This window comes from Budorcas taxicolor, chromosome 19, assembly GCF_023091745.1.
Source record: "Budorcas taxicolor isolate Tak-1 chromosome 19, Takin1.1, whole genome shotgun sequence".
In the NCBI taxonomy this organism is placed as follows: domain Eukaryota; kingdom Metazoa; phylum Chordata; class Mammalia; order Artiodactyla; family Bovidae; genus Budorcas; species Budorcas taxicolor.
This window is the reverse complement of record NC_068928.1, coordinates 17845911-17872433: the sequence shown is the minus strand read 5'-3', so window position 1 is coordinate 17872433 and position 26523 is coordinate 17845911. Positions and strand designations below refer to the sequence as shown.

The 26523-nt window shown below is 37.8% G+C and overlaps 1 protein-coding gene across 4 annotated transcripts in view; it reads left to right on the top strand.

Annotated features, from left to right (window-relative positions):
* RHOT1 (ras homolog family member T1) overlaps window positions 1-26523 on the top strand; it is a 64481-nt gene that overhangs the window by 12133 nt on the left and 25825 nt on the right. For all 4 annotated transcript variants that reach the window (XM_052658918.1, XM_052658916.1, XM_052658914.1 and 1 more), the window contains exons 2-11: window positions 8407-8465; window positions 10612-10693; window positions 12685-12728; window positions 13015-13068; window positions 13223-13275; window positions 16123-16231; window positions 16541-16642; window positions 23630-23728; window positions 24248-24356; window positions 25094-25214. In XM_052658918.1, coding sequence (XP_052514878.1) covers window positions 8407-8465; window positions 10612-10693; window positions 12685-12728; window positions 13015-13068; window positions 13223-13275; window positions 16123-16231; window positions 16541-16642; window positions 23630-23728; window positions 24248-24356; window positions 25094-25214 — 832 coding nt within the window. The remainder of the gene's footprint in view (window positions 1-8406; window positions 8466-10611; window positions 10694-12684; window positions 12729-13014; window positions 13069-13222; window positions 13276-16122; window positions 16232-16540; window positions 16643-23629; window positions 23729-24247; window positions 24357-25093; window positions 25215-26523) is intronic.

Below are 26523 nucleotides of genomic sequence, written 5' to 3'. Positions count from 1 at the left end.
TGGGGCAAGGTGAGATCAAGTTATGTAGCTCAGTCTAGTTGGAGTGCTACAAGTTCTTCTCTCCTCTTCAGTGTGAAATTAGAAAATTGCATTCAGTGTTTTCAAATATCTGGTTATTGTGTTAATTCAGACTCATAGATGTGAAGTGTGTATTAATACTTTCTATTCATAACAGTGTATGAAATGGCTTAGGAGTAATTCAGAGGAGGAGGAGGAAGGCTTCAGTAGCCCCAGGATGTCAGATCCCACAAATTGTGAGGTAGAATTTGAGGTGTCCTTCAGTTAAGTTGCTCAGTCGTGTCCAACTCTGTGACCCCATGGACTGCAGCACACCAGGCCTCCCTGTCCATCACCAACTCCCAGGGTTCACCCAAACTCATGTCCGTCGAGTCGGTGATGCCATCCAGCCATCTCATCCTCTGTCATCCCCTTCTCCTCCCGCCTTCAATCTTTCCCAGCATCAGGGCCTTTTCAAATGAGTCAGCTCTTAGCATCAGGTGGCCAAAGTATTGGAGTTTCAGCTTCAGCATCAGTCCTTCCAATGAACACTAAGGACTGATCTCATTTAGGATGGATGGACTGGTTGGATGTCCTTGCAGTCCAGGGGACTCTCAAGAGTCTTCTCCAACACCACAGTTCAAAAGCATCACTTCTTCAGCACTCAGCTTTCTTCACAGTCCAACTCTCACATCCATACATGACCGCTGGAAAAACCATAGCCTTGGCTAGACGGACCATTTTTGGCAAAGTAATGTCTCTGCTTTTTAATATGCTGTCTAGGTTGGTCATAACTTTCCTTCCAAAGAGTAAGCATCTTTTAATTTCATGGCTGCAGTCACCATCTGCAGTGATTTTGGAGCCCCAAAAATAAAGTCTGACACCGTTTCCACTGTTTCCCCATCTATTTGCCATGAAGTGATAGGACTGGATGCCATGATCTTCGTTTTCTGGATGTTGAGCTTTAAGCCAACTTTTTCACTGTCCTCTTTCACTTTCATCAAGAGGTTCTTCAGTTCTTCGCTTTCTGCCATAAGGGTGGTGTCATCTGCATATCTGAGGATATTGATATTTCTCCCAGCAATCTTGATTCCAGCTTGTGCTTCTTCCAGCCCAGCATTTCTCATGATGTACTCTGCATATAAGTTAAATAAGCAGGGTGACAATATACAGCCTTGACGTACTCCTTTTCCTATTTGGAACCAGCCTGTTGTTCCATGTCCAGTTCTAACTGTTGCTTCCTGACCTGCATTTAGGTTTCTCAAGAGGCAGCTCAGGTGATCTGGTATTCCCAGAATTTTCCACAGTTTCTTGTGATCCACACAGTCAAAGGCTTTGGCATAGTCAATAAAGCAGAGATAGATGTTTTTCTGGAACTCTCTTGCTCTTTCCATGATCCAGTGGATGTTGGCAATTTGATCTCTGGTTCCTCTGCCTTTTCTAAAACCAGCTTGAACATCTGGAAGTTCACGGTTCATGTATTGTTGAAACCTGGCTTGGAGAATTTTGAGCATATACTAGTGTGTGAAATGAGTGCAATTGTGCAGTAGTTTGAGCATTCTTTGGCATTCCCTTTCTTAGAAATTGTAATGAAAACTGACCTTTTACAGTCTTGTGGCCACTGCTGAGTTTTCCAAATTTGCTGGCATATTGAGTGCAGCACTTTCACAGCATCATCTTTTAGGATTTGAAATAGCTCAACTGGAATGCCATCACCTCTACTAGCTTTGTTCGTAGTGATGCTTTCTAAGGCCCACTTGACTTCATATTCCAGGATGTCTGGCTCTGGGTGAGTGATCACACCATCGTGATTATCTGGGTCATGAAGCTCTTTTTTGTACAGTTCTGTGTATTCTTGCCACCTCTTCTTAATATCTTCTGCTTCTGTGAGGTCCATACCATTTCTGTCCTTTATCAAGCCCATCTTTGCATGAAATGTTCCCTTGGTATCTCTAATTTTCTTGAAGAGATCTCTAGTCTTTCCCATTCTATTGTTTTCCTCTATGTTTTTGCATTGATCGCTGAGGAAGGCTTTCTTATCTCTTCTTGCTATTCTTTGGAACTCTGCATTCAAATGGGAATATCTTTCCTTTTCTCCTTTGCTTTTCACTTCTCTTCTTTTCACAGCTATTTGTAAGGCCTCCTCAGATAGCCATTTTGGTTTTTTGCATTTCTTTTTCTTGGGGATGGTCTTGCTTCCTGTCTCCTGTACAATGTCGTGAACCTGCATCCATAGTTTATCAGGCACTCTATCTATCAGATATAGTCTCTTAAATCTATTTCTCACTTCCACTGTGTAATCATAAGGGATTTGATTTAGGTCATACCTGAATGGTCTAGTGGTTTTCCCTATTTTCTTCAATTTAAGTCTGAATTTGGCAATAAGGAGTTCATGATCTGAGCCACAGTCAGCTCCCAGTCTTGTTTTTACTGACTGTTTAGAGCTTCTCCATGTTTGGCTGCAAAGAATATAATCAACCTGATTTCGGTATTGACCATCTGGTAATGTCCATGTGAAGAGTCTTCTCTTGTGTTGTTGAAAGAGGATCTTTTGAAGGAGGTGATCATTATCTTCATTACCTCCACCATAGTTTCAGTTCATTTCAGTTGCTCAGTTGGGTCCGACTCTTTGAGACCCCATGAATCGCAGCATGCCAGGCCTCCCTGTCCATCACCAACTCTGGGAGTTCACTCAAGATTCAGGTCCGTTGAGTCAGTGATGCCATCCAGCCATCTCATCCTCTGTCGTCCCCTTCTCCTCCTCCTCCCAATCCCTCCCAGCATCAGAGTCTTTTCCAGTGAGTCAGCTCTTCGCATGAGGTGGCCAAAGTACTGGAGTTTCAGCTTCAGCATCATTCCTTCCAAAGAAATCCCAGGGCTGATCTCCTTGTAGTCCAAGGGACTCTCAAGAGTCTTCTCCAACACCACAGTTCAAAAGCATCACTTTTTCAGCACTCAGCCTTCTTCACAGTCCAAATCTCACATCCATACATGACCGCTGGAAAAACCATAGCCTTGACTAGACGGACCTTAGTCAGCAAAGTAATGTCTCTGGCTGCTTTTCGATATGCTATCTAGGTTGGTCATAACTTTTCTTCCAAGGAGTAAGCGTCTTTTAATTTCATGGCTGCAGTCACCATCTGCAGTGATTTTGGAGCCCCAAAAATAAAGTCTGACACTGTTTCCACTGTTTCCCCATCTATTTGCCATGAAGTGATGGGACCGGATGCCATGATCTTCGTTTTCTGAATGTTGAGCTTTAAGCCAACTTTTTCACTCTCCTCTTTCACTTTCATCAAGAGGTTCTTCAGTTCTTCGCTTTTCTGCCATAAGGGTGGTGTCATCTGCATATCTGAGGATATTGATATTTCTCCCAGCAATCTTGATTCCAGCTTGTGCTTCTTCCAGCCCAGCGTTTCTCATGATGTACTCTGCATATAAGTTAAATAAGCAGGGTGACAATATACAGCCTTGACGTACTCCTTTTCCTATTTGAAACCATCCTGTTGTTCCCTGTCCAGTTCTAACTGTTGCTTCCTGACCTGCATACAGATTTCTCAAGAGGCAGGTCAGGTGGTCTGGTATTCCCATCTCTTTCAGGATTTTCCACAGTTTCTTGTGATCCACACAGTCAAAGGCTTTGGCATAGTCAATAAAGCAGAGATAGATGTTTTTCTGGAACTCTCTTGCTTTTTCCATGATCCAGCGGATGTTGGCAATTTGATCTCTGGTTCCTCTGCCTTTTCTAAAACCAGCTTGAACATCAAGAAGTTCATGGTTCACGTATTGCTGAAGCCTGGCTTGGAGAATTTTGAGCATAACTTTACTAGCATGTGAGATGAATGCAATTGTGCGGTAGTTTGAGCATTCTTTGGCATTGCCTTTCTTAGGGATTGGAATGAAAACTGACCTTTTCTACCATAGTTTGGCCCCAGGTAAATAGCAGGGAGGGAACACAGCTCCACCCATCAACAGAAAATTGGATGAAAGATTTACTGAGCATGGCCCCACCCATCAGAACAAGACCCAGTTTCCCCTCAGTAGGTCTCTCCCATCAGGAAGCTTCCATAAGCCTCTTACCCTTCTCCATCAGAGGGCAGACAGACTGAAAACCACAATCACAGAAAACTAACCAATCTAATCACATGGACCACAGCTTTGCCTAACTCAGTAAAACGATGAGCCATGCCGTGTAGGGCCACCCATGACGGACGGATCTTGGTGGAGAGTTCTGACAAAACGTTCTTCTTCACTGGTGTTCTTCGCAACTGGAGAAGGGAATGGCACACCACTTCAGTATTCTTGCCTTGAGAACCCCATGAAGAGTATGAAAAGGCAAAAAGATAGGACACTGAAAGATGAACTCCCTAGGTCGGTAGGTGCCTAGTATGCTACTGGAGATCAGTGGAGAAACAGCTCCAGAAAGAATGAAGAGAGGGAGCTGTCCTTTAGAGATGGTGAATGTTTGGAACAGTAGACCAGAGAAGGGGGATGGTATTTTTAGATGAAGAAAACCGTGTGAGTGGGGCCAGGATTTGTCATGGCTTGTTTGGGCTTACACAAACAGAATGGCCTTATTGGAGTAAATCATGTATGAGGACTAGCAAGCAAGAAAGATAGATGATCTAGAGTTAAATTATGTATGATTTTCAAAGGCTAGTAGAATAGCGACACTTTGACGAGGTAGGTAATTGAGAGTCAGGGATGAGTTTTGATCAGAGTTAGGAAATGTGAAGAATGTGCAAGAAGGATGGACTGCATTTGTATTACTGATGCATTAGTGAGAGGAGAGACTGGGGAAGGGGGTAGAAAGTTGTGAACTAGGAAGTGTTTTGGTAAAAGTGCTATGTTTAGGGGAAACTGGGAACAGAGAAGAAGGAATGAGTATTAATGTCAGAGGAAGTTTGACAGAACTTGAATGATCAGTAGAAAGGCTTAGGCAAAGATGGTTACGCTTTCTTTTTTAGCTTTTTATCCTGATGTGTAGAAAGAGTGTTCCTTATTGGTGAAAAATATCATGAATCCATTGGAATATAATCTCCAAGAATATAAAAGTAGGGAAAATGTAATTCCTTGATCAGTAGTATCCCTCTGACTTGGAATAGTGCCTCGAGTGTATAAGTGCTCAAGAAATGCATAGAAGGGATGCAGGAATGCATTTAACAAGTTAAAACTGAAGTAAATCTCAGTTGCCATCTGTAAATTTAGAATGTGATAGTTTTTACCTCCAAAGTGACTTTTGTTTTTTAAGAAGGAAAGTTAAAACCTTTATTGAGAGACAGTGACAGGTCAGGTGCTCTGCCTAAGCACTTTCACGTATATGATGTTGTTGAATTCTTGCTGGAACCTTGAAGAGATGGTATTATTATCTCCCCGAAAGTGTTGACTTTTTCTAGTCCCCAAATTATACATATTTATAAAATCATATTGTACATGGTGAAGATGATACATGTTTGAGACTTGCTTCAAAATAATTCATGGGAAAGGACAAGAGAGAATATGGAGAGGAGATGAGGTTGGATGATGGGTTCACACATGAGATTACACTGTTGTCACTAATTCTGAAATGTTTCCATTTTTTAATAATAAAAGAGAAAAAAAATCATATTGTTCATGGTGATATATACTGGCCTAACTGCCATTTTTTTTAAATAAAATGAACCAATTTGAGCCTCCAGATAATGACTGTAATGGATTAGAACCCATAGAATAATATAATAATCCTTGAGACCACACTCATAAGAAACAGAAGGGAAAGTTTTTTCTTACAGGAGAATGCAAAGTAATATAGGAGAATAGATAGAAATAAAAAATCACCATCTAGCAGCCACGATAGCAATACTTCACAAAAGGATTTTAGTTGTTTTAGGCAAGAAGCTTGAATGGCTGCTAAACCTAATAGCCAAAAGTTTGATGCGAACCAGAAAATTTACGAAGTCTCAAAGTACCTCCTCATAAGATATTTTTTAATTAGAAAAAAATAACTTTACTGGAGAAACCTAACACCACCTCCTCCAAGTGATGACAGTGAACATCACAGTAGTGGGATAAACTGACATTACCTCCTTTCTGCTATGGCACACTGAGAGGACACAAGAACACTTCTCTCATATTCTGCCAAAAAAGCAGAGCCTGAAATCAGTCGTGGGATAACACCATACAGACCCAGCTGAGAGAGAGATTACAGAATACATGACTTGTAGTCTTCAGAAATGTGAGGGTCATGAGAGATAAAGATGGAGGAAAGCTTCCACATTAAAGGAGGCTAAAGAGGTATGACAGCCAAATGGAACATTTGATTCTGGACAGAAGAGATTTTTCTTTTCTATAACAGATAATAGTGAGACATGAATAAGGTTTATAGATTACATAATAGCTCTCTTTGGGGTTTAATTTCCTGATCCTGACATAACTTTATTTAACTGTGGTTATGTAAGAGAATGATACTGTTTCTAGGAAATACATACTAGAATGCTTCAGGGTAAAGCGGCATCATGTTTGTGATTTACTCTCAAATGTATATTTTAAAAATTATGTATATATATAGAATAATAATGCAAATATGGTTAAATGCTAACATGTGGGGAATTTGGTTAAAGGATAGACTTGAGTCCTTTGAATTATTTTTGCAATTTTTCAGTACATCTGGAATTTTCTAAAAATAAAAAGATCCAGAGCTGCTGGATTAGTCACCAGTGAATCAGTGAATTATTTTAATTATCTTATGTAGTATTTGTGTATGCGGTGCTTGCTGACTTTCGCATTTTCTGTATTACTAACGTCTTAAAATGGGTTATTCTCCTAGGTCTGTTACTAGTCTTCTAGTGAGACCATGAGAAAATCACTGTGGCTGGGTCCCAGGCTCTTCATCTGAAATTTCTGTGGGCAGCTGGATAAGTTGACTTCAGTACCTGGCTCCTAGCAGTTCTCTGATGATGGGCTCCAGATTCTGTGACTCAGAGAAATGTTACCTTATTGTCAGCCCCTTGAAGAAGGTGGCCCAAGCCTTCTCACACGTGTAAATTGAAAGGATGGAAGAGTCAGAGCCAGAGGATGCCTGTTAAGCATCTGGACTGCCCTCTATCAGCTACAGCCGCTTGTCTGCCGCATGCCCTCTGAGTTGTTTTGACCAGTACTCTCCCTTCCAGCCAGTCATTATTTTTCCAGAGTCACACATTCTTTTAGTCACTTGTTTAGCAAAGGAACGTGACTTTCCTTGACTTTAACGTTTTCCGGCTCTTTTATATTTAGACTTTTGAAAACTATAGTTTGCTCTCACAGCAGAGATCAACAGGCAGGTGGACCGTTTTCCTCTAGAATCACAAAAGGATTTTAGTTGATAAGCATTCGAATGTCTAATAATAGTAATCATAGGATCAGAAAATGATGGGAATGAAAGTCAAGTTTCAGAAAGAAAATTAAGAATTTAAGTTTGTACATTAAAAAAACTGCTAGGTTAGAAAATGTAACAGAAGTTTCTTTGCTCTTACTAACCCTTTAAATATGATAACCTTAAAAAAGAAAGGATGTAAAGATATGAAGAAACAGACACTCTAATCTTCTATTGTTAAGGATGTAAATTATTCTTTTTTGGCAATAATATAACAATGTCTATTGAAAACAAAAAGATCATGTGTGCTAACTTGAGTTTCACTTCTAGGAACTTATCCTGTAGAGATTAACATTGCAGCACCATTCATCATTAGGAGATTACATTAATAAATTATGACACATCACACACTGGATTCTTATACACTTATCAAAAAATTATGTAGGAAGCTTTTTAAATGTTAATATAAAATGCATTTATTATTACTGCTTTTAAAAATTGTGGTAAAATATACAAAAAACATAACATTTTTTACCTTTAGTAAATATTCTGTTCAAGGGCATTAAATATGTTTGCAATGTTGTGTGACCATCACCACTTTCTACATTTAAAACTTCTTCTTCATTACCAACAAAAACTCTATTTATTAAATGATAACTTTCTCTTTCCTCTTCCGGGACATTTTTAAAGATTGTCATGGAATACTGCACCAATACATAATTAAGTGATAAAAATTGTAAAATAGTATAAATGCTCTCATCTACTGTGGTAAATTATTGTAATATGTTAATACGAGTGTGGGAAGATCTGGGAGACTACACGTATTAAACAGTTTATGAGGGATGCTATGGGAGATGTTTACGTTTATAGTATATATTTTAGTCATTTTTTGTTTTAAACAGTGAACCTGTGTAACTTTTCTAAGCAGAAAAAAAAGATGTACTAAAAATTGGTAATTTAGATGCCTCTGATCCTCTGATTTTAGGTAACAAATAACAGTACTTTGCTATGTGGTTGCTAAATTTGAGCATTCTAGAATCTGAATACTTTATTAAAGTAATCCTTTTTCCTTTTCACAGCTAGAGTTGGGAAGACGTCACTGATTATGTCTCTAGTCAGTGAAGAATTCCCAGAAGAGGTAGGCATTGTGATTTCTTTCCTACATTTAAAATTTTTATCAAAATTGAGTTAAATGAAATACATTTTAGTTTTTTTCTGGTGTGTGTTTCCTTTCTGATAGTTAATGACTTTTAGAAAGGCTCATGTTAGCTTTTACAAGACATCTCTGAGATACAGGAGAGACGGTCAGACCAGCTCTGGGTTCACATAAGGCCTTCGTGTTTCTTACTTTTGACCTTGGCTAGGATGTTTGTCATCTCTCTGCCTTAGTTGTCTCATCTGTAAAATGGGAGCTGAAAGGGATATTAGGGATCATCTAGGCTATGTAATTCTTTCTTAAAAATAAAATGTTTTTATAAGCCCCAAACATGGAACAGATGAGTATTCCTTTAGTTGAAGTAAGGATGAAATGTCTGGCTCCGCACCTGCCTTCTGTCCAACTCCCCCCAGTCTTTTGAGACATCATTAGAGCCACTAGGATTCTGATACCCGTGTTTGAAAATGTCAAATATTATCTACCTACATCATTTTACAAATAAAAAATCTAATCCATTCCACCTTTGCCCACCTCGAAGAATTGTTGTGGGTCTCAAATGAGATAAACTTACTAAAATACCAGCAAAAGCATGGTGGTTTTGTTATTGCTGGCAATGTATTTATTTACATGTTGGAAGATCCAGTATGATGAACAGTTGCCTAAAGCATTATGTAAAGATATTGTTATGAGGAATGGGATCAATGTAAATGAGATAAAGATTATTTCTTTTTATTTTCTTTCTTCATGTAATAGGTATTACTGGAGCCATGGTTTGCATTTATGATTTATTTACTCTTGTATAATTAGGAATATCTGTGCAATTTCATTGTTGAGAGAGCAATTTAATGTATTATGTAGTATTTATTTCAGTATATAATTGTCATGTGACCATTGTTTATGACTTTTTTTTTCTCTTAAATAAGATAGTTAAATAAACCATAATTTGTAAAGTGGAGTGTATTTTCATATGTGGTTTGTGAAATCAGCAACATTAATTATAATCACTTAGAGTATAATACATAAAAGATTTTTGTGATATTTTAACTTAGTTTAGAACTGTTATTTTATCATAGTCCTTTTGGGTGTGGATGAAGAGTTTTTAAATAATGGAGTTATTATGCTTAAAGTTTATATAGCCAAACAGTTATCTTCTAGAAGAGATAAATTTTGATAATTTATTTGCAGATTTCTTTTTTTTGACTGCGCTAAGTGCCATGCAGAATCTTAGTTCCCTGACCAGGGATGAAACCCATAACTCCTGCATTGGGAGTGCAGAATCTTCTTTTTTTTTTGGTTCATTAACTTTATTGGACAATCAGCAGTTAGTTCTCATCCACATTAAGTGTCTAGATTTTTGAAAGTTGTGACAGGCACGTAGGTAGCCCAAGTGTGGAGCTCGTTTGGTGAGTCTCATCTTAATTTTGTTTTCTGGACAGCTGCATACCAGTATGGGACATTCCTTATTCCTTTGGCCCAGACAGCTCTTTTGAGCCGTGTCAGTGTGAACCTCTGGGGTTCCCATCTCCTTCATGGCCAATTTCTGGATTTCTTTGAGTGCCTGAGGGGGCACACTTCTTGAAACCCACTCCATGGATACACTTGTGAATGCTGATAGTGTATTTTCCTGGTCACCACCTCACTGATGGTGGATCAGCCCTTCTTCTAGCTGTCTTTGTGTGGGTGCCGTCCTGCTGGATGGTAGTTGGAAAGGATAGGAGCACGGAATCTTAACCACTGAACCGCTAGGGCAGTCCCTTGAGGATAGGTCTTCACTTGCAGAATATCTTAAGGGTTCAACAAAATAGAATGAAAACTACATTTTAGAAATCTAATTCTGAAACACTACATTAATTTAAGTATTGTTTTGGGAGCTGAAGTGTCCTTAATATGTCCTGTGCCCACACAGGTATAAATGTGCTTTTATTTTATTTTTTTAGTGTTTTATCATATATTAGTATGTATTTGCATCTATGGTAAAGCACAAAAATAAACATTTAAAATTATAATAAATACCTGTAAAGGTAAGCATGGGTGAAAGGGCTAATTATACATGAATTTACATAATCTACTAAAAAGTTTGATTGCTGATATTCAAAGGTTTTTCCTTCTTTTATATTTGCAAATGAAGGTTCCTCCTCGGGCAGAAGAAATCACCATTCCAGCTGATGTTACCCCTGAGAGAGTTCCAACGCACATTGTAGATTACTCAGGTAGTACATGTCTTCTTGCAGGTGAAGCTGTAGAGTTAATTTAAAAGTCCTTAGAAAGATACTAAGCGTTAAAAATGTTTTAGGAGGGTGTCTCTTTTTCTCGCAGTAAGTGATTATTTACTGTTCTTGTCTCAACCCACACCCCACAAAAAGCCTCCACCGAGCAGTTCTCTGTCCCTAATTTACTAAGTTGGGTTCCATAATAATGAAAGGGAAAGGGGGATGGCAAATGACCAGATAAATCATAACCCTCCTTGAATTAGCATATTTGCAGAGTTCTGTTATTTTGTTATCAGGCATTCAGGCATGGTGATGTAGAAAGAGTTCTCATGTGAAAATTTGTTGAGTTCTAAGTTTGTTTTTAATTTGTCAGAGTTTTTCCTAAAAAAAAAAGTTGAAACAGGTTTGCTTACATTAAATGATAATGGAAGCACATCTATATTGTTTTTAATAATGTAAAGTTTTTCTGCACAATGCTACTTACTTTTTAATCATTAAGTTGTTTTGCTTTGTTCTGGAACTTCTTTTGGAAAGGAAGGGTCAGTTGTAACGTGTGTCACTGATGCGGGCTGTTGATAATGGGGGAAACTATGAAATCAGGAGGTATATGGGAAATCTCTGCCTTCTACTCAGTTTTGCTGTGAACCTAAAACTGCTCTGAAAAATGAAATCTATTTTTTAAAATGTGTATAACCACATTGGTAATACTTTGTTTTGCTGAGCTGGTATCCTATCCATTCTAAAAATGAAACACTAGAACTGTACAGCAAATACATGTGATTGTTGAACACTTAAAATGTGTCTAGTCCAAATTGAAATGTGCTGTAAGTGTAAAATATAAGTGGACTTAGAAGACAGTATGAAATGAAAGTACATGATCTCATAATTTTTCTGTTGATTACATGTTGAAATTTTAGTATTTTTGATACTTTGGGTTAACTTAAAAAGTCATTTTACCTGTTTCTTTTTATTTTCTAGTAGGTGACTACTAGAAAATTTAAAATTCCCATGTATGGTTTATATCACATTTCTGTTGGACAGTACTGTACTAGAAGCTGAGGGGGGTTGGATGCTCCCTGCTACAGTCAGTCTCATAACTAGCTCTATGTATAGAATTATTCTTTTTCAGTGTGTGTAGCTACATGTTTAGATTGACTTCAGTATTACAGTTGAAGCTTTAACTACTTGATTATTCAGCTTAGAGAAGATATTTGAAATATGGCCAGTTATTTAGCATTAATTGAGATACCATTGTACTCATTTGTAACATTAGTTTGTATGTCAGAAATAACATTTTGAGGGGAAGCGGTTAACGTAAAGTGATCTGATGTATCAATAATTGCTTTGCTCTTTGTTTACTTCTCTCTCCTGTCTCTCTCCTAGCTGTGTATCATGCCCGTCCCCTACACCTGTGGGATTATAGGCATATCCCTCCATGAGAACAGTTCTAGCCAGAGAGATGGGCGAGTGAGGGAATTCTTGATTTTCATTGTCATGCTCTGGTTTTGCCCCTGGGTCTGGTTAAGATTACTTCTATCAGCTTTCTAGATCTTAAGCTTGTATTTCCCAGACTCTCACCTGGCTTTTTGACCCTGTGTGTATTGACTTTTTGTCTGGGCTTCTGACTCTTTAGTACCCAGTCTTCTAGCTTGAGTTTCTGATCTCTTTTGCCAGTCCCTTCTCAGCTTTGGATCAGATGCTGGCCCAGATTTATCACTCAGTGCCTTGTGCTCTTCCCTGCCTGACTTATCTTTGTGTAGACTTGTCTCTCCGTGCCAGCCAGCTTCCTTATCATAGTTCCACTCTTTCCTTTCTCAGGCTTTCCCTTTTCTTTGCCACTTGTCTGGTAATACATCTTGTAAATGACATGAGAGGTGAGGGAGGTTTTGAGGGATGTTAGGTGGATGTCAGATGGATTTTAGCTTGGTTGTTTATTCATTTTTATGAAAGTGTTTAAAATATGAAAAAAAAATTGACTTTGTCATTTGTAGAAGCAGAACAGAGTGATGAACAGCTTCATCAAGAAATATCACAGGTGAGTTTAAAAAAAAGAATTCTAGGTTTGTTTGTGGGAGAACAATGATGATCCTGTGTCTGCCATTTCCTTCTCTCACAGAGAGGGCTTTTTCAGTTCTTTATTGTCGCTGCTGACTTTGAGTATATATTTTTGCCGTAAATCCTTTTGCTCTTAAGGGGCATGCTAAGTTTTTTAAATTTCAAATTTTTTTCTTTGTTTGACTGAAATATATTAGCTAGCTGGTAATTAGATGCTACATTTGTATTATTTTAAAATACCATCGATTTGTTAATTTTTCTTATAGGCTAATGTCATCTGCATAGTTTATGCTGTTAACAACAAGCATTCCATTGATAAGGTATGCATATGTGACTTTTCACTATACTTTGTTAAATTTCAGTGGGGGCACTTTTAAAATTGATCCTCAATTTAGAATTTTAGGAGTCCTAGGGTGGAGTATTTTTCAAGGGAGATCCTCATTAGGCCTTAACTCTTGTTAATTTTCGTTTTAGGTAACAAGTCGATGGATTCCTCTCATAAATGAAAGAACAGACAAAGACAGCAGGTACTTTTTTCTCTCTGAAACTTTGTACATTGGAAAATTTCAAACTTAGAGAAAAGTCTCAAGAAATAGTGCAATGAACATCTGTCAACTATTTGTTTAGATCTACTAGTTAACAGTTTGCCATATGTGCTTTATTTAATAGGTCTGTTTATACACACACCTTTATCAGAGAGGAATTACTTGAGGCTGCATACATATTTCGGAGAAGGCAATGGCACCCCACCCCAGTACTCTTGCCTGGAAAATCCCATGGATGGAGGAGCCTGGTGGGCTGCAGTCCATGGGGTCGCTAAGAGTCGGACACGACTGAGCGACGTCATTTTCACTGTTCACTTTCATGCATTGGAGAAGGAAATGGCAACCCACTCCAGTATTCTTGCCTGGAGAATCCCAGGGACGGGGGAGCCTGGTGGGCTGCCGTCTGTGGAGTCGCACAGAGTTGGACACGACTGAAGCGACTTAGCAGCAGCAGCAGCATACATATTTGACAGCAAAGCAGAAAACAGAGCTCTGAAACTGTAATATGCCCTCTTTCTTGAGATGCCCTTTTGAGGACTGGCATTACCCCAGTCATTGAATGTTCACCATGTGCAATCTGTAAGAGCACAGTCATTATCACTGTTTTCAAGTCACTTTGTAATGACTTACTGATGGAGCTGAAAGGAGCTCTCTAGAGCTATACTGTCCAGTGGAGTAGCTTCTAGTCAGTTGTGGCAATTTAAGTAAAATTACATAAAACTAAACATTCGGTGCCTCGGATGCAGCCACATTCAAGTGCTTCATAGGCACTTGTGGCTAGAGGTTAAGGTAACGGACAGTACAAATAAAGTTCATTTCTGTTATCACAGAGGTTGTGTTGGACCGGACTGCCTTGGAGAAAACAATGCCTTTATGCTCCTGACACTTGCTTTTCTTGCTCATTTCTTGAACTGTTTCAAGGACTCTTCCGAGAAGTTAGTTTTGTCAGGATCTGTGAAGCACTAGCTTGAACAACTGAATTTTCTAAATTGACTCTACCATGACAGCTTCCTAAACTGCTCTCTAGAAACCAGCTGGCTGGTCTCACGCCCCTTTAGTGTGCCATCTGAAAGTGGCCTTCAGTGTTTGGGAGATCTAATTGAGCTTTCTCAGGCCTGGGTATACCTTTACCCTTCCCTGAATCATAGGAACATACTTATTTCTCTTGTGGTTGATTTGTTCCAAGGTGGTCTATTTCATTAATGTATGGACTTTGCATTTTCCCAGTACCTTCTTTCCTGGGCCTCATACCTTAAGTTTATATTTGTTACACATATGTTCTTATCTAGGACTTCTGTGGACGATTATCACAGTGTGCCCATCACTGTCACCTGAAGTACCTTACAACAGTATAGATGCCTTTGCTCTACTGTTTCAGTTTTAGAATTAGTCCGTTTGGAGTAAGGCTTGGACTTGTGTGTTTTCTTTTTTTAAGATCCGTAAATTATTCTGAGCACACCTTTGGTGGTAAAGTAGTGCATTTTGGGGAACTCTCCTGGCTCTATTAACAATCTGTGTTTGGGTTATGTGGTGGGCCAGTCCTTTAACATGTAATAAACACACTAGGTGGTTAAATAAATGCCTGCAAGTGTTTCTTTTACAAGAAAGTGTTTCTTTTACAACCAGCTAGATGATTTGCCTTCTCTTTAAGCTCTCTCGTGGGTTGTACAAATAATTGTTCTCCACTGGGCTAGTTCTCCTTGGTAATTCCCATTCAGATTTCTGATAGGCCTTTCAGATTTAATTTATTGAAAATAAAATTCGTTATTTCCTGCCTATTCCCTTCTGCCCCCACCCCCAGATTTCTTAATCTTTCCTGGCTCGAAAGATCTGTTCATTTTGGGGACTTCCCTGGGAGTCCAGTGGTTGGGACTTTGCCTTCCAGTACGGGGAACTAGGATCCCACATGCCTCTGGGCCAAAGGACCAAAACATAAAACAGAAGCAATATATTGTAACAAATTCAATTAAAACTTTGAAAATGGAAAAAAAAAATCTATTCCTTTTGTCCAGCCAAAGAAATCTATGTACTTTTCTTGATTTATGTTTTCCTTCAATCTCCATATCTAATCTACCATTGCTCCTATCTGGTCTCCTTCAAAAATATATCTCAAATCTGAAAATTTCCTGTCTTCACTACCCTAATCCAGGATACCACATTAAAAGAACTTTTTTATTATTGAAAAAAAATCAAATATATACAGAAGTAGAGAGAATAATTTAATGAATCCCTCTGTATCATCCAGCTTCAATGATTAACAACTCATGGCCAGTGTTGTTTCATTTATTACCCCTTCCTTTGGGATCATTTTGAACAAATCAGACATCATATCATACTCTAACTATTTCACTATGTATCTCTAAAAGATAACAAGTGACTGCATTTAAAAATGTCTATCAGATCATGTCATTTTATACTTAAAACACACTCTCTTTACTGTAGCTGTAAAGTCCTTTTGCATCTGGCCTTTGCTCTTCTCTCCAGCTCTGCTTCATACGTCTTCCCCTTTGACCAGTACTCCTTAGCCGCTCTGGCATTTTTCTATTCTCTGGACTCACGGGGATGTTTCTTCAGTTTGGGGCTTTCCCACATGCTGTCGCTTCGTCCCAGCCAGCTCTTTCCAGGCTCTTCACTTGACAGGTTCCATCTCATCCTTCACTTCTTGCCTCAAATGCTGCTTTGTCAGAGGGATTGTTCCCTGATTACCCTGTATAGTTCGCCCTCTTCAATTACTTTATCATTGTACTTTACCAGGTTACAATGTACATTAAAATAAAATCTAATGTCTTTTGCCTTCCTTATTATTACCATGTGCCCTGTTTATTTCAGGCTGCCTTTAATATTGGTTGGGAACAAATCTGACCTGGTGGAATATAGTAGTATGGAGACCATCCTTCCTATTATGAACCAGTACACAGAAATAGAAACCTGTGTGGAGGTATGCCTTCTCATTTGATTTTGAAATTTACGATTGGTGAATTCTCACTAAATTGAGGTTCAGAATAGGAGCTGGGGGAAGATGTGGGGTGCAGTAAATTTCCTGTTTGTGAAGTCATGTAAATCAAGTAAAACAGAGAACTTGAAATTGGCCTCTGGGCTTTTTGTAGTCTATCATATGGTGATATCCACTAAAAAAAAAAAAATTGGATTTTTTCAGTTTCTTCAAGGAATCTTGATAGTTAAAAAAAAATTTTTTTTTTTAATGTTTTTAGCTCTCTCTCTGAATTGCTTAAAATTTTCTTTTCAGTGTTCAGCAAAAAATCTGAAGAACATATCAGAGCTCTTCTATTATGCACAGAAAGCAGTTCTTCATCCTACAGGGCCCCTGTACTGCCCAGAGGAGAAAGAGGTAAACCCTCCATCCCATCAGACTATGTTAGTAAGGACTGGGATGTGTAGGTAGCAACTCCATTATGATACTGATTGTTAGTAACTCTTAAGTGTTCATCTAAACTGCTGAAATTTAAATTTATTGCTTACTAAACTGTTATATTTCCTAGGTACTTTTCTTCAAAGACAGTCACATTTAATGCTCAGAATAATATGCCAGGTCAAATACTATTTTAAGAAATATAATTAAAATAAACAGAAGAATTGGCAACTGTAACAACAAAAAGTCCAAAGACTTAACTAATGGTCTATTTGCTTTGCTACAATAAAATCCACAAACTTAGTAACACACAAGCGAAAAGTTGTAGAATTATTTGACATGGATATGATATATAATACAATTGGAATACTCCCTTTTGTTCCATAGCTTAGAAACATAGTAATTCCTTAATGAAATATCTAAAATTTAACGATATTTTACCATAGACTTTTTTTCTGCCAAAGTATAAAGGTTTCTTTTTTTAAATTATGTGTAACAGGCAAAATTATTTAAGTCAATAAACTTAAGGAATTTCACACAGTCTGGTTCTTTCCACTGTCAACCACCATAGACTTTTTTTTTTTTTTTTATCAAAAGATATTTAGAAGTTTATTTTGAATTTTTATCAAAAATACAAAGGTAATACAAGTTTCATTATGATTTTCCAAATGCTTGAAATATTTATTACCATTCTTTTGTTCTTTAAGAACACTTGAAATTGGCAGGAATTAAAGTCTGTACTAGAAAAAAGTTACATGAATGTCAGGGATTTTGTATCTGGCCATCATGTTGTCGCTGTGCTTTCCAGATGCACCTTTAGGAGCTGATAAAAGAAACCATTGATTTAACAAGCAGTAGTGAACACGATTTCAATCCTTAAACCCAGATAACATCCCTGGGGCTGGCTGTTTTGTACATGAAAAAGCTCAATTTACACCACAAGTCCCCCAGGACACTGAGAGAGATTACTCACTAAAGCAGCCACCCCAGCAAGGCATGCTGCTGCTGCTGCTGCTGCTAAGTCGCTTCAGTCACGTCTGACTCTGTGCGACCCCACAGACAGCAGCCCACCAGGCTCCCCCGTCCCTGGGATTCTCCAGGCAAGAACACCGGAGTGGGTTGCCATTTCCTTCTCCAATGCATGAAAATGAAAAGTGAAGTTGCTCAGTCATGTCCAACTCTTAGCGACCCCATGGACTGCAGCCTACCAGCCTCCTCCATCCATGGGATTTTCCAGGCAAGAGTACTGGAGTGGGGTGCCATTGCCTTCTCCCACCATAGACTTTTAAAATTAAATTTTAAATTGAGATATAACTCACATACCATAAAATTCACTTTTTTGTTCTTTTCAGTGATTTTTAGTGTATTCACAAAGTTGTGTGATTTCAGAGCATTTCATCACCACCAGAGAAACCCTGTACCCATTAGCAGTAACTCCCATTCCCTCCTCCCCCTTCCCCTAGTCTTCGGCAACCACTAGTCTACTCTCTGTCTCTCTGAATTTGCCTATTTTGGGCACTTCATATGAATGGAATCATACAGTATGTGGTCTTCTGTGTCTGGCTTCTTTGACGGAGCATAATGTTTCCAAGGTACATCCATGTTGTAGCGTTACTAGTACTTCATTCCTTTTTATGGTCAAATGACCCTTCATTGTACGGATATAGCATATTTTGTTTATCCATTCAACTGTTGGTAGATAATTGGGTTGCTTCCACGTTTTGGCTGTTGTGAATAGTGCTAAGAACATTCACACACAAGTTTGAACCCCTGTTTTGAATGTCTGTTTAGCAGTGGAATTGCTAGGTCACATGGTAATTCTATGTTTACTCATACTGAGGAACCACTAAAATTAAAGTCCCAATTTCTCCCCATCTTTGCCAGCACCTATTATCCTCCCCCTGGCCTTTGTTTGTAGTCATCCTGGTAGATGGGAGTGGTATCTTATATTGTTTGAACTGCGTTTCCATGATGGCTAATGCTACTGAACGTCATTCCATGTGTTTATTGGCCATTTGTGTATCTCCTTTGGAGAAAGGTCTATTTAAGTATTTTATCCACCTCTTAATTGAGTTATTTGTTTCTTTTGTTGTTATTTTGAACTTTTAAGGAATAGAAGTTTGCTGGGGAAAAAAAGCTTCCTGAAAAGATTTTCTTCAGGAAAAATTTATAGGTAAATGGTTGGAGAACTGACCCATGGGCCAAATTTGGCCTGTCACCTGCTTTTTTTTTTAATTTATTTTTTAATTGAAGTATAATTGCTTTACAGAATTATGTTGGTTTCTGCCAAGCATCAGCATGAATCAGCCATAGATATATATATGTCCCCTTGCTCTTGAACCTCCCTCCCCATCCCGCCTCTCTAGGTTGTTACAGAGCCCCGGTTTGAGTTCCCTGAGTCATGTAGCAAATTCCCATTAGCTATCTATTTTACATATGGTAATGTATATTTCCATCTTATTCTCTCCATCCATCCCACCCTTTCCTCCCTGCCACCATGTCCATAAATCTGTGCTGTATGTCTGTGTCTCCATTGCTGCTCTGCAAATAATTTCATCAGTACCATCTTTCTAGATTACATATATTGCATTAGTATATGATACTTGTTTTTCTTTTTCTGACTTCCTTCACTCTATATAATAGACTAGGTTCATTCACCTCATTAGAACTGACTCTAATGAGTCAGTCATAGCATTGATTTTTATGGCTGAGTAATATTCCATCATATATATGTACCACAGCTACTTTATCCATTCATCTGTCGACTGCCACCAGCTTTTATATAGCCTGTGAGCTAAGATACATTTTGCATTTTTTAATGATTGGGGGAAAAGTCAAAAAGAATAATGTTTTGAGATATAGGGAAATTTATGAGGCCTTCAGATTTCACCGCTCATAGGTAAGCTTCGTCGCAGCACAGCTCATCCCCTCGCATCTGTCTGCGCTTCCCTGCTGTGAGGGCGGTCATGTGGTTGCAGTGGAGCTTGTCTGTGGCGACTGTCATCACACCACTGCTGGTCGCCCTGCGAGCTGCACCGACACACTTCAGACTTGGCAGCAGCCTCTCATGTGCCACATGTAGCATTTTATTTTCTTATTGCCAGTACACACATATGCCAAAACAGAGGAGAAAAAAAGTGGATCTTCAGATGGCAAAGCAGATATATTTTCTGAGCTATAATTCCAGCATCAGTTTTTTTTGGACCTCGATGCACATGCAAAGGAAATTTTTTTATTTCCTAATCCATTTGACCATGCAGTTGAGGTGCTTCCACCCAACCTTCAGTTGGAACTGATTAATCTGCAGTGTAATGCCATGTTAACAGGCAAATATCACGAAAAGAATCAAATAGAATTCTATAAATGCCTTCCAAGTGATGAATGTGCTCAAAGAAAGTTATATGTTTATGGATCAGTGTCACTATTGGGATTGTTCGTCTGTGCAAAAAGACATTTTCAAAGATGAAATACGTGAAATCTCATTACAGATCAGCATTAATAGCTGAATATCTGCAATTGATTTTCATGATAGGGAAAGCTAGCTTTTTTAAAAATTAAAGTATAGTTGATTTACAATACTGGGTTAGTTTTCGGTGTGTATCACAGTGGTCTTTTTTGTTTTTGTAGGATTTTTTGCAGATTATATTCTATTATATAATTTCCTTCTCCAGATTATATAATCCATAGGGTCGCAAAGAGTCGGACATGACTGAGCAACTGAACTGAACTGATTTTCCATTATAGTTTATTACAAGATAGGGAACACTGACTTTGAACCCCAACTAAGCCAGTTGTTATCCCTCCAAGAAGAATTCTATCCTTCTGTAATATTAGTAAACCTATAGAGCAAAGGTATACTCAGTTACTATTATATTTTAAATTTAATTAATAAAAACTTTGTGGAAATTTGGTTATTTCTTGCTGTGTAAGTACCTACATGATATCCTTGATTTTGCCTATTGGCCACCAATGCCTAAAGTATTTGCTATGTCTTTATCTAGACATTATTATTATGTCCTTATTAATTGCTTTACCATAAAAGTGCTGACCTCTGGTATAAATATTAATCTGAGTTATCCCTTAATCTGACCCTGATTTAGTCTTCCTTAATCCCGGTTTATATTCTTAACTGAAATGTTTCTTTCTAACTTGCCCTTAATTCAATATTTCCGAAATTCACCTCGTAATAGTCACTAGGTTAAAATACTTGTTTAAAATACAGATTCTGGAACTTTCCTAGCAGTCCAATAGGCCGTCTCATTCTATAGAGATTTACCTCTGAGCTTAGCCTGGCAGTACATTGAATCCCCTCTGTTTCTTCTCAGTTCTCTAATTGCTACTTTTTTCTTAGGCCTATTATTAGTTCTGCTAATCTGCTAATCCTCCTTTCCCTAATAAACACTTACTACCATCTGTTAGTCATTTTTTAGGCAGACCTTCCTAAGGTAGAATCTGTAACTTTTAGAGACTATATGCCTTGATTTATACAAGTAGAAGCCTTGAGTCTAAACTTACAATAGAGTCTTTTATTTAGATAACATTCATAAGCTTTTAACATAGATTTGAGGTAGGTAGGTCAAATCAAGATAATTAAAGCCTGAACTGGTAAGATGTTTCCAGTGGTTGATGGACTCTGTATGACCCATGGAGTCCTCTGCTTACCTTAATAATGAAACAGATCTGTGTAAGGATTAGATTACTTACATGCAAAGTGAGTTTATTTTTATTACTGTAAAATTTGTCTCCTTTGGAGAGGGGTGGGACTTGCCTTGTGGCTCTGTGGTAAAGAATCCTGCCAATTCGAGAGACATGGGTTCAATCCCTGGGTCAGGAAGATACCCTGGAGAAGGAAATGGCACCCCATTCCAGTATTCTTGCCTGGAAAATCTCACGGACAGAGGAACCTGGTGGGCTACAAAAGATGAGGTCACAAAAGAGTTGAACATGACTTAGCAACTAAACAACACATTTTTAAGTTTTATTGAAGTGTAATTTTTAATGCGTTTAAGAAGTGTCATTTTTTGGTGTTGTATTTTAAGATGGTTAATATTTAAATATCATATTGAGCCAATACCTTAGAGCACTTTAGCTTCTGATGCATTTCAAGCTTTAATGAAAAATGCATCACTGTTTATTTTTCTTCAGTTACTTTTTTTTAACATAGCATTTTATGATACAAGGAAAAAACACTTGCAAATAAAAAGTTATTTTTAGATTCTGGTTTTTGCATCATTCTACCTGTTGTTCCTTTTTGAAATATCTAGATTATTATGCAACAGATTTTTAAAAGAAGAGAAAATAAAATATAATGTGATCTTTAGTAAGCTTGAATATCTAATATTAGGATCATATTTACAGAAGCAATAACTTGTTTTTACTTAAAGAGTTATCCATTACATGTATAGGTATGGCTGAGTCCCTTTGCTGTTCTCCTGAAACTACTAGCAAAATTGTTAATTGGCTATACCCCAATACAAAATAAAAATGTTAAAAAAAATCATGTTTTTCATGATTATGGATGTGATAGGTTATAGTCCATTTAGCACTTTTTTATAAAGACATCCCTAACCATGCTCCCTAGATGTTTGACTTCTTTTTCTCAGTTCTTTCTAATGTCTTTATATCTTAGATTTCAGGTTTTTATTACTCTATCAAATTGCTCTCCTAGAGCCCCTATTTAAACCAAAAAAAAGTAAAGAAGGAGGAGGAATTGTGCATGTTTTGGAAGATAATTGTTCCTTACTGTTTTTAAAATATTATTTTATGCATTTAGGTTTGTTATGATAGTGTGACCAAAACTCATTACTGCTTGCTCTGGATAGCCGTATCATGGGAGTAAATAAACTAACAAGTATTCATTTTCTCACATCACCGTCTCATTTCTCGCACTCAGATGTCCATAAGATATCTCCCTCCACATTTGCAGTGTTCAAAAATGTCCCTGAAAGTTTTATTTTCTCAGAATTGTTGACTATGATTTTCCTATAGCAATTATATAAATTAGAAGCACGTGGGCCTTATTTTAAATAGTCAAATATTTGTTCTATCCATTATAAATCCTAAAATTAAAATTGTCAAAATAACATTTCCAGCAGCTTTTCTTATAAAAGTTTTACAGAGTCACAAAAGGCAAGGTTCTTTTTTTGAAAAATAAAATTCTTATGATAGGCAAGTAGTGAAAAAGAAAGAACTTTCGCACATCAACCAATGCTGTTTTGTCATCTTCTTGGGAAGAAGTACATTTTATATCCCAGCTTCGATACATACACACGTAAACACAAGTTATAGATCGAAACATTTAGTCCTATTTTGCTGCTGCTGCTGCTGCTGCTGCTAAGTTGCTTCAGTCGTGTCCGACTCTGTGTGACCCCATAGACGGCAGCCCACCAGGCTCTCCCATCCCTGGGATTCTCCAGGCAAGGATACTGGAGTGGGTTGCCATGTCCTCCAGTGCATGAAAGTGAAAAGTGAAAGTGAAGTCACTCAGTCGTGTCCGACTCTTAGCGACCCCATGGACTGCAGCCCACCAGGCTCCTCTGTCCATGGGATTTTCCAGGCAAGAGTACTGCTAGAAGGTCAAAAATCAGAGAAGTTGAGAGAGAAAAGCCTTTGCTATAGTTTTATAAGTCAGCTCATGGAATGAGAGAGGGCATCTCTTCTAAATGACTAGAAGAATGACTTTTTCTAAAAATGGATTTCTCTTTTGCTCATCTTCAGAGGTATGTGGTCATGAAGGGAGAGTTTAACTATTCCAGATATTGGTCCAAGTAAATATTGTCTCATTTACTTAAAGTGGCTTGAGGATAAAAGTGGCTTTGCTTTAGTTAATTTTTCATGTTGTTTATATTTGATGTTATGTATTTGACAGTGAAAACATTCAGAATTCTCAATATATTTATGAAAATTATATTTTAAAATCCCAACTGTTTTCATTAAAACAATTTATTTTTCCTCAATGATTTATAGATGAAACCAGCCTGTATAAAAGCCCTTACTCGTATATTCAAAATATCCGATCAAGATAATGATGGTACCCTCAATGATGCTGAACTCAACTTCTTTCAGGTAGCTTTCTTTTATTTTAGATATTTGTATATCTTGATTTTTTTTTTTGCTGAGAAAAGCTATAAAAAATTTATTGGCATGACGAATGGTATTTTGATAACCATGCATACTCTTTCATGTAAAATCTCTCTTTACATCAGGCTATTTAATCTTTACCTATGGGCTAAAATCTCTTTTGCTTAGGAGTTAAGGGGACTCTGAGAGAGTGTCATTTCACAGTGTACAATGGGTATATTAAGAATGACTTGAAGTCTGAATTCTGAATTATTTTTCCTTCTCGGTGTTGTATAACATAGTTACACAAAGAGCTCTGTGTTTTGGGAACCAGATGGGGAAGGTAGGAAAAACATGCCCTTCTTGGTCTGACATGCTTTTCTTAATACAAAGTAGAGGCTGTCCTAATTCAGAATTTGTTTCCTTTGGTTGCAACTTTTTGATTTAATGTTGCTCTGTGGATTAATATTTGTATTATTTGTGACTTTAATGCTGATTTGTTTTTAACTTTATGTCTTTTGCCAGAGAATTTGTTTCAACACTCCCTTAGCCCCTCAAGCTCTGGAAGATGTCAAAAATGTGGTCAGAAAACATATAAGTGATGGTGTGGCTGACAGTGGATTGACACTGAAAGGTGGGTGAAAGGTGCTTTTTTCCCCCCCTTTCAAACTTTTAAAAAATTTGGCAGCAGGAAACTGTCTATAGTGCTATCTAGATGTTTACTAGTGTAACAAAATCTAACCTGGATGTTTCAGAGTTGGAAGAGGCAGGCCATCAGTGGGGATAATTACCTCTACCGTCAGTATAAATTAGAGGTAGGGAAATTTATTGGATTTCAAGAGTGCAGAGTTCCCTTTGAAGATAAAAGAATTCTGAAACAAATTTATCTTAAAATTCTTATTACTCATAAGCATCCTCTAAATAGAAATTATTTTTAAGGAAGACATTTTATCTCCCAATCAAATTTACCAAGTACCGAATGTTCCAAGTACCAAGTAAAATATATTATAGAGCCACAGTGAAATCAGAAACCAACTTTCTCGTTACAGAAATAAGCACACAGATGTCGAAAATGGTTTTATTTGTTTTTATCGTATAACTCTGTGGATGTCAGTATACACCTTGGGATGTGTTTTTGGCCCTTTCATCCAGTCCCACCTTTTGTTGACCTGGGTGTATATGTGGAATGATTCTGAAATCAGCTCTTTGAGACGCTCGTGAACTTGGTCTTGGTCTGACCTGCAGTATGAACAGCTAGTACACATGTGGTCGTGAGTCTAGCTCTTGCCATTGTGTGTTACGTGCTTGTCTCCCATGTGACCCTGTACCCATTTGCACATCAGCTGTATTTACTAATTTATTTTATTTCAGGTTTTCTTTTTTTACATACACTTTTTATTCAGAGAGGGAGACATGAAACTACTTGGACTGTGCTTCGACGATTTGGTTATGATGACGATCTGGATTTGACACCCGAATATTTATTCCCCTTGTATGTACCTTTGGCTTCTAATTGATTTCACTTGCCAGTATTTTAAAGTTTTATTTAGCATGTAGGTAGTAGGCTTTGAGCTAGTTGGGAATAATTTAGATTTATAGAGCCGTTTATAGCAGGGTTTCTCAGCCTCGGCACTGTTGACATTTTGGACCAGATAGTTCATTATTGTAGAGCCTGTTCTATGCTTTACAGGATGTTTATTAGCACATCCTTAGATGCCAACAACACCTCTTCCCCTAGTCGTGACAGCCAGAAATGTGCCCGTGGGAGTGAGATGATCCCCACTTAAGAGCCACTGATTTATAGCATGGCTCAGCCTCTTGCTCTTCTTCTTATGGAGAATATAGTTATATTTTAAAATTCATTTTATTGAGGAAGGAGATAAGAGAAGCTAGATGAACTTGTTTTTGGAATCAAAGGAGTCAAAAATATATTGGTTAGCATTTTTCTTTGTCCTCCCTGAGTTTTATAGCCTGTTCTCAGTTTAGGATAAAGTACTTTTCCTAAGCAACCAGTCTCTCTGTGGTTAGTTTCCTTTAAATAGTAATGTGTTTAAGTTCTGTCTGTTTAGCAATGAACCCAGCATCATCCTGAAATAGGAGACTGCCTTACTGTAGGATGCCTCTCCTGTACCCAAGGGAAGGAGGCTTCTCAGGGAGGTGACTTCCCAGGATCAGGCCTTTGATCCTTTTGCCTTTTTTCTTCATTCTTTCAATAGCACATTATCTTCATGTTCTCCTTTTTTTAAATTTTAGCATGGTACTGCTAGCTCTCCACGTAAGGGTTCAGAAAAGCTGTCATTTTTTCTTTCCCCATCACCGAGGAAGCAAAATACTTTGTGGTTGGATTCCTGGTCCATTAATCAGTTCTAGTTGAAACTTCCCTTGTCAAAGTTATTCAAACTTGGCTTAAGTAATTTCCCAGATTTTTCAATAAATACGTATGGAATGAATGCATTTGTCCCAAGACCTTTTTATCAAGCTTTCTTTTCTGTGCCATTTATGTGGGTAGGTAAATTCTACAGAACGTAGGAAGTTGTTTATTGCTTTGTAAAGTATGACAGTAAGGAAACTCCATCTTTTATGGCTTTGTGACTTACGCTAAAATCTCTTTTAATTTCTTTGTGCACTCTACCTTTAATTTCTTGTAAAATAGCCCCTTTAGAGCCACGTCTTGAGTCTCCTTATTAAACTCTCTACTCCCGTCCTTCACGTTGTGGCAAGAATTAATACTGATAGATACATAACACAGATTTTGCCATGTCACTTTGCCTTCAAGACAGGGTAAAAGCCCAAGCTTCCTA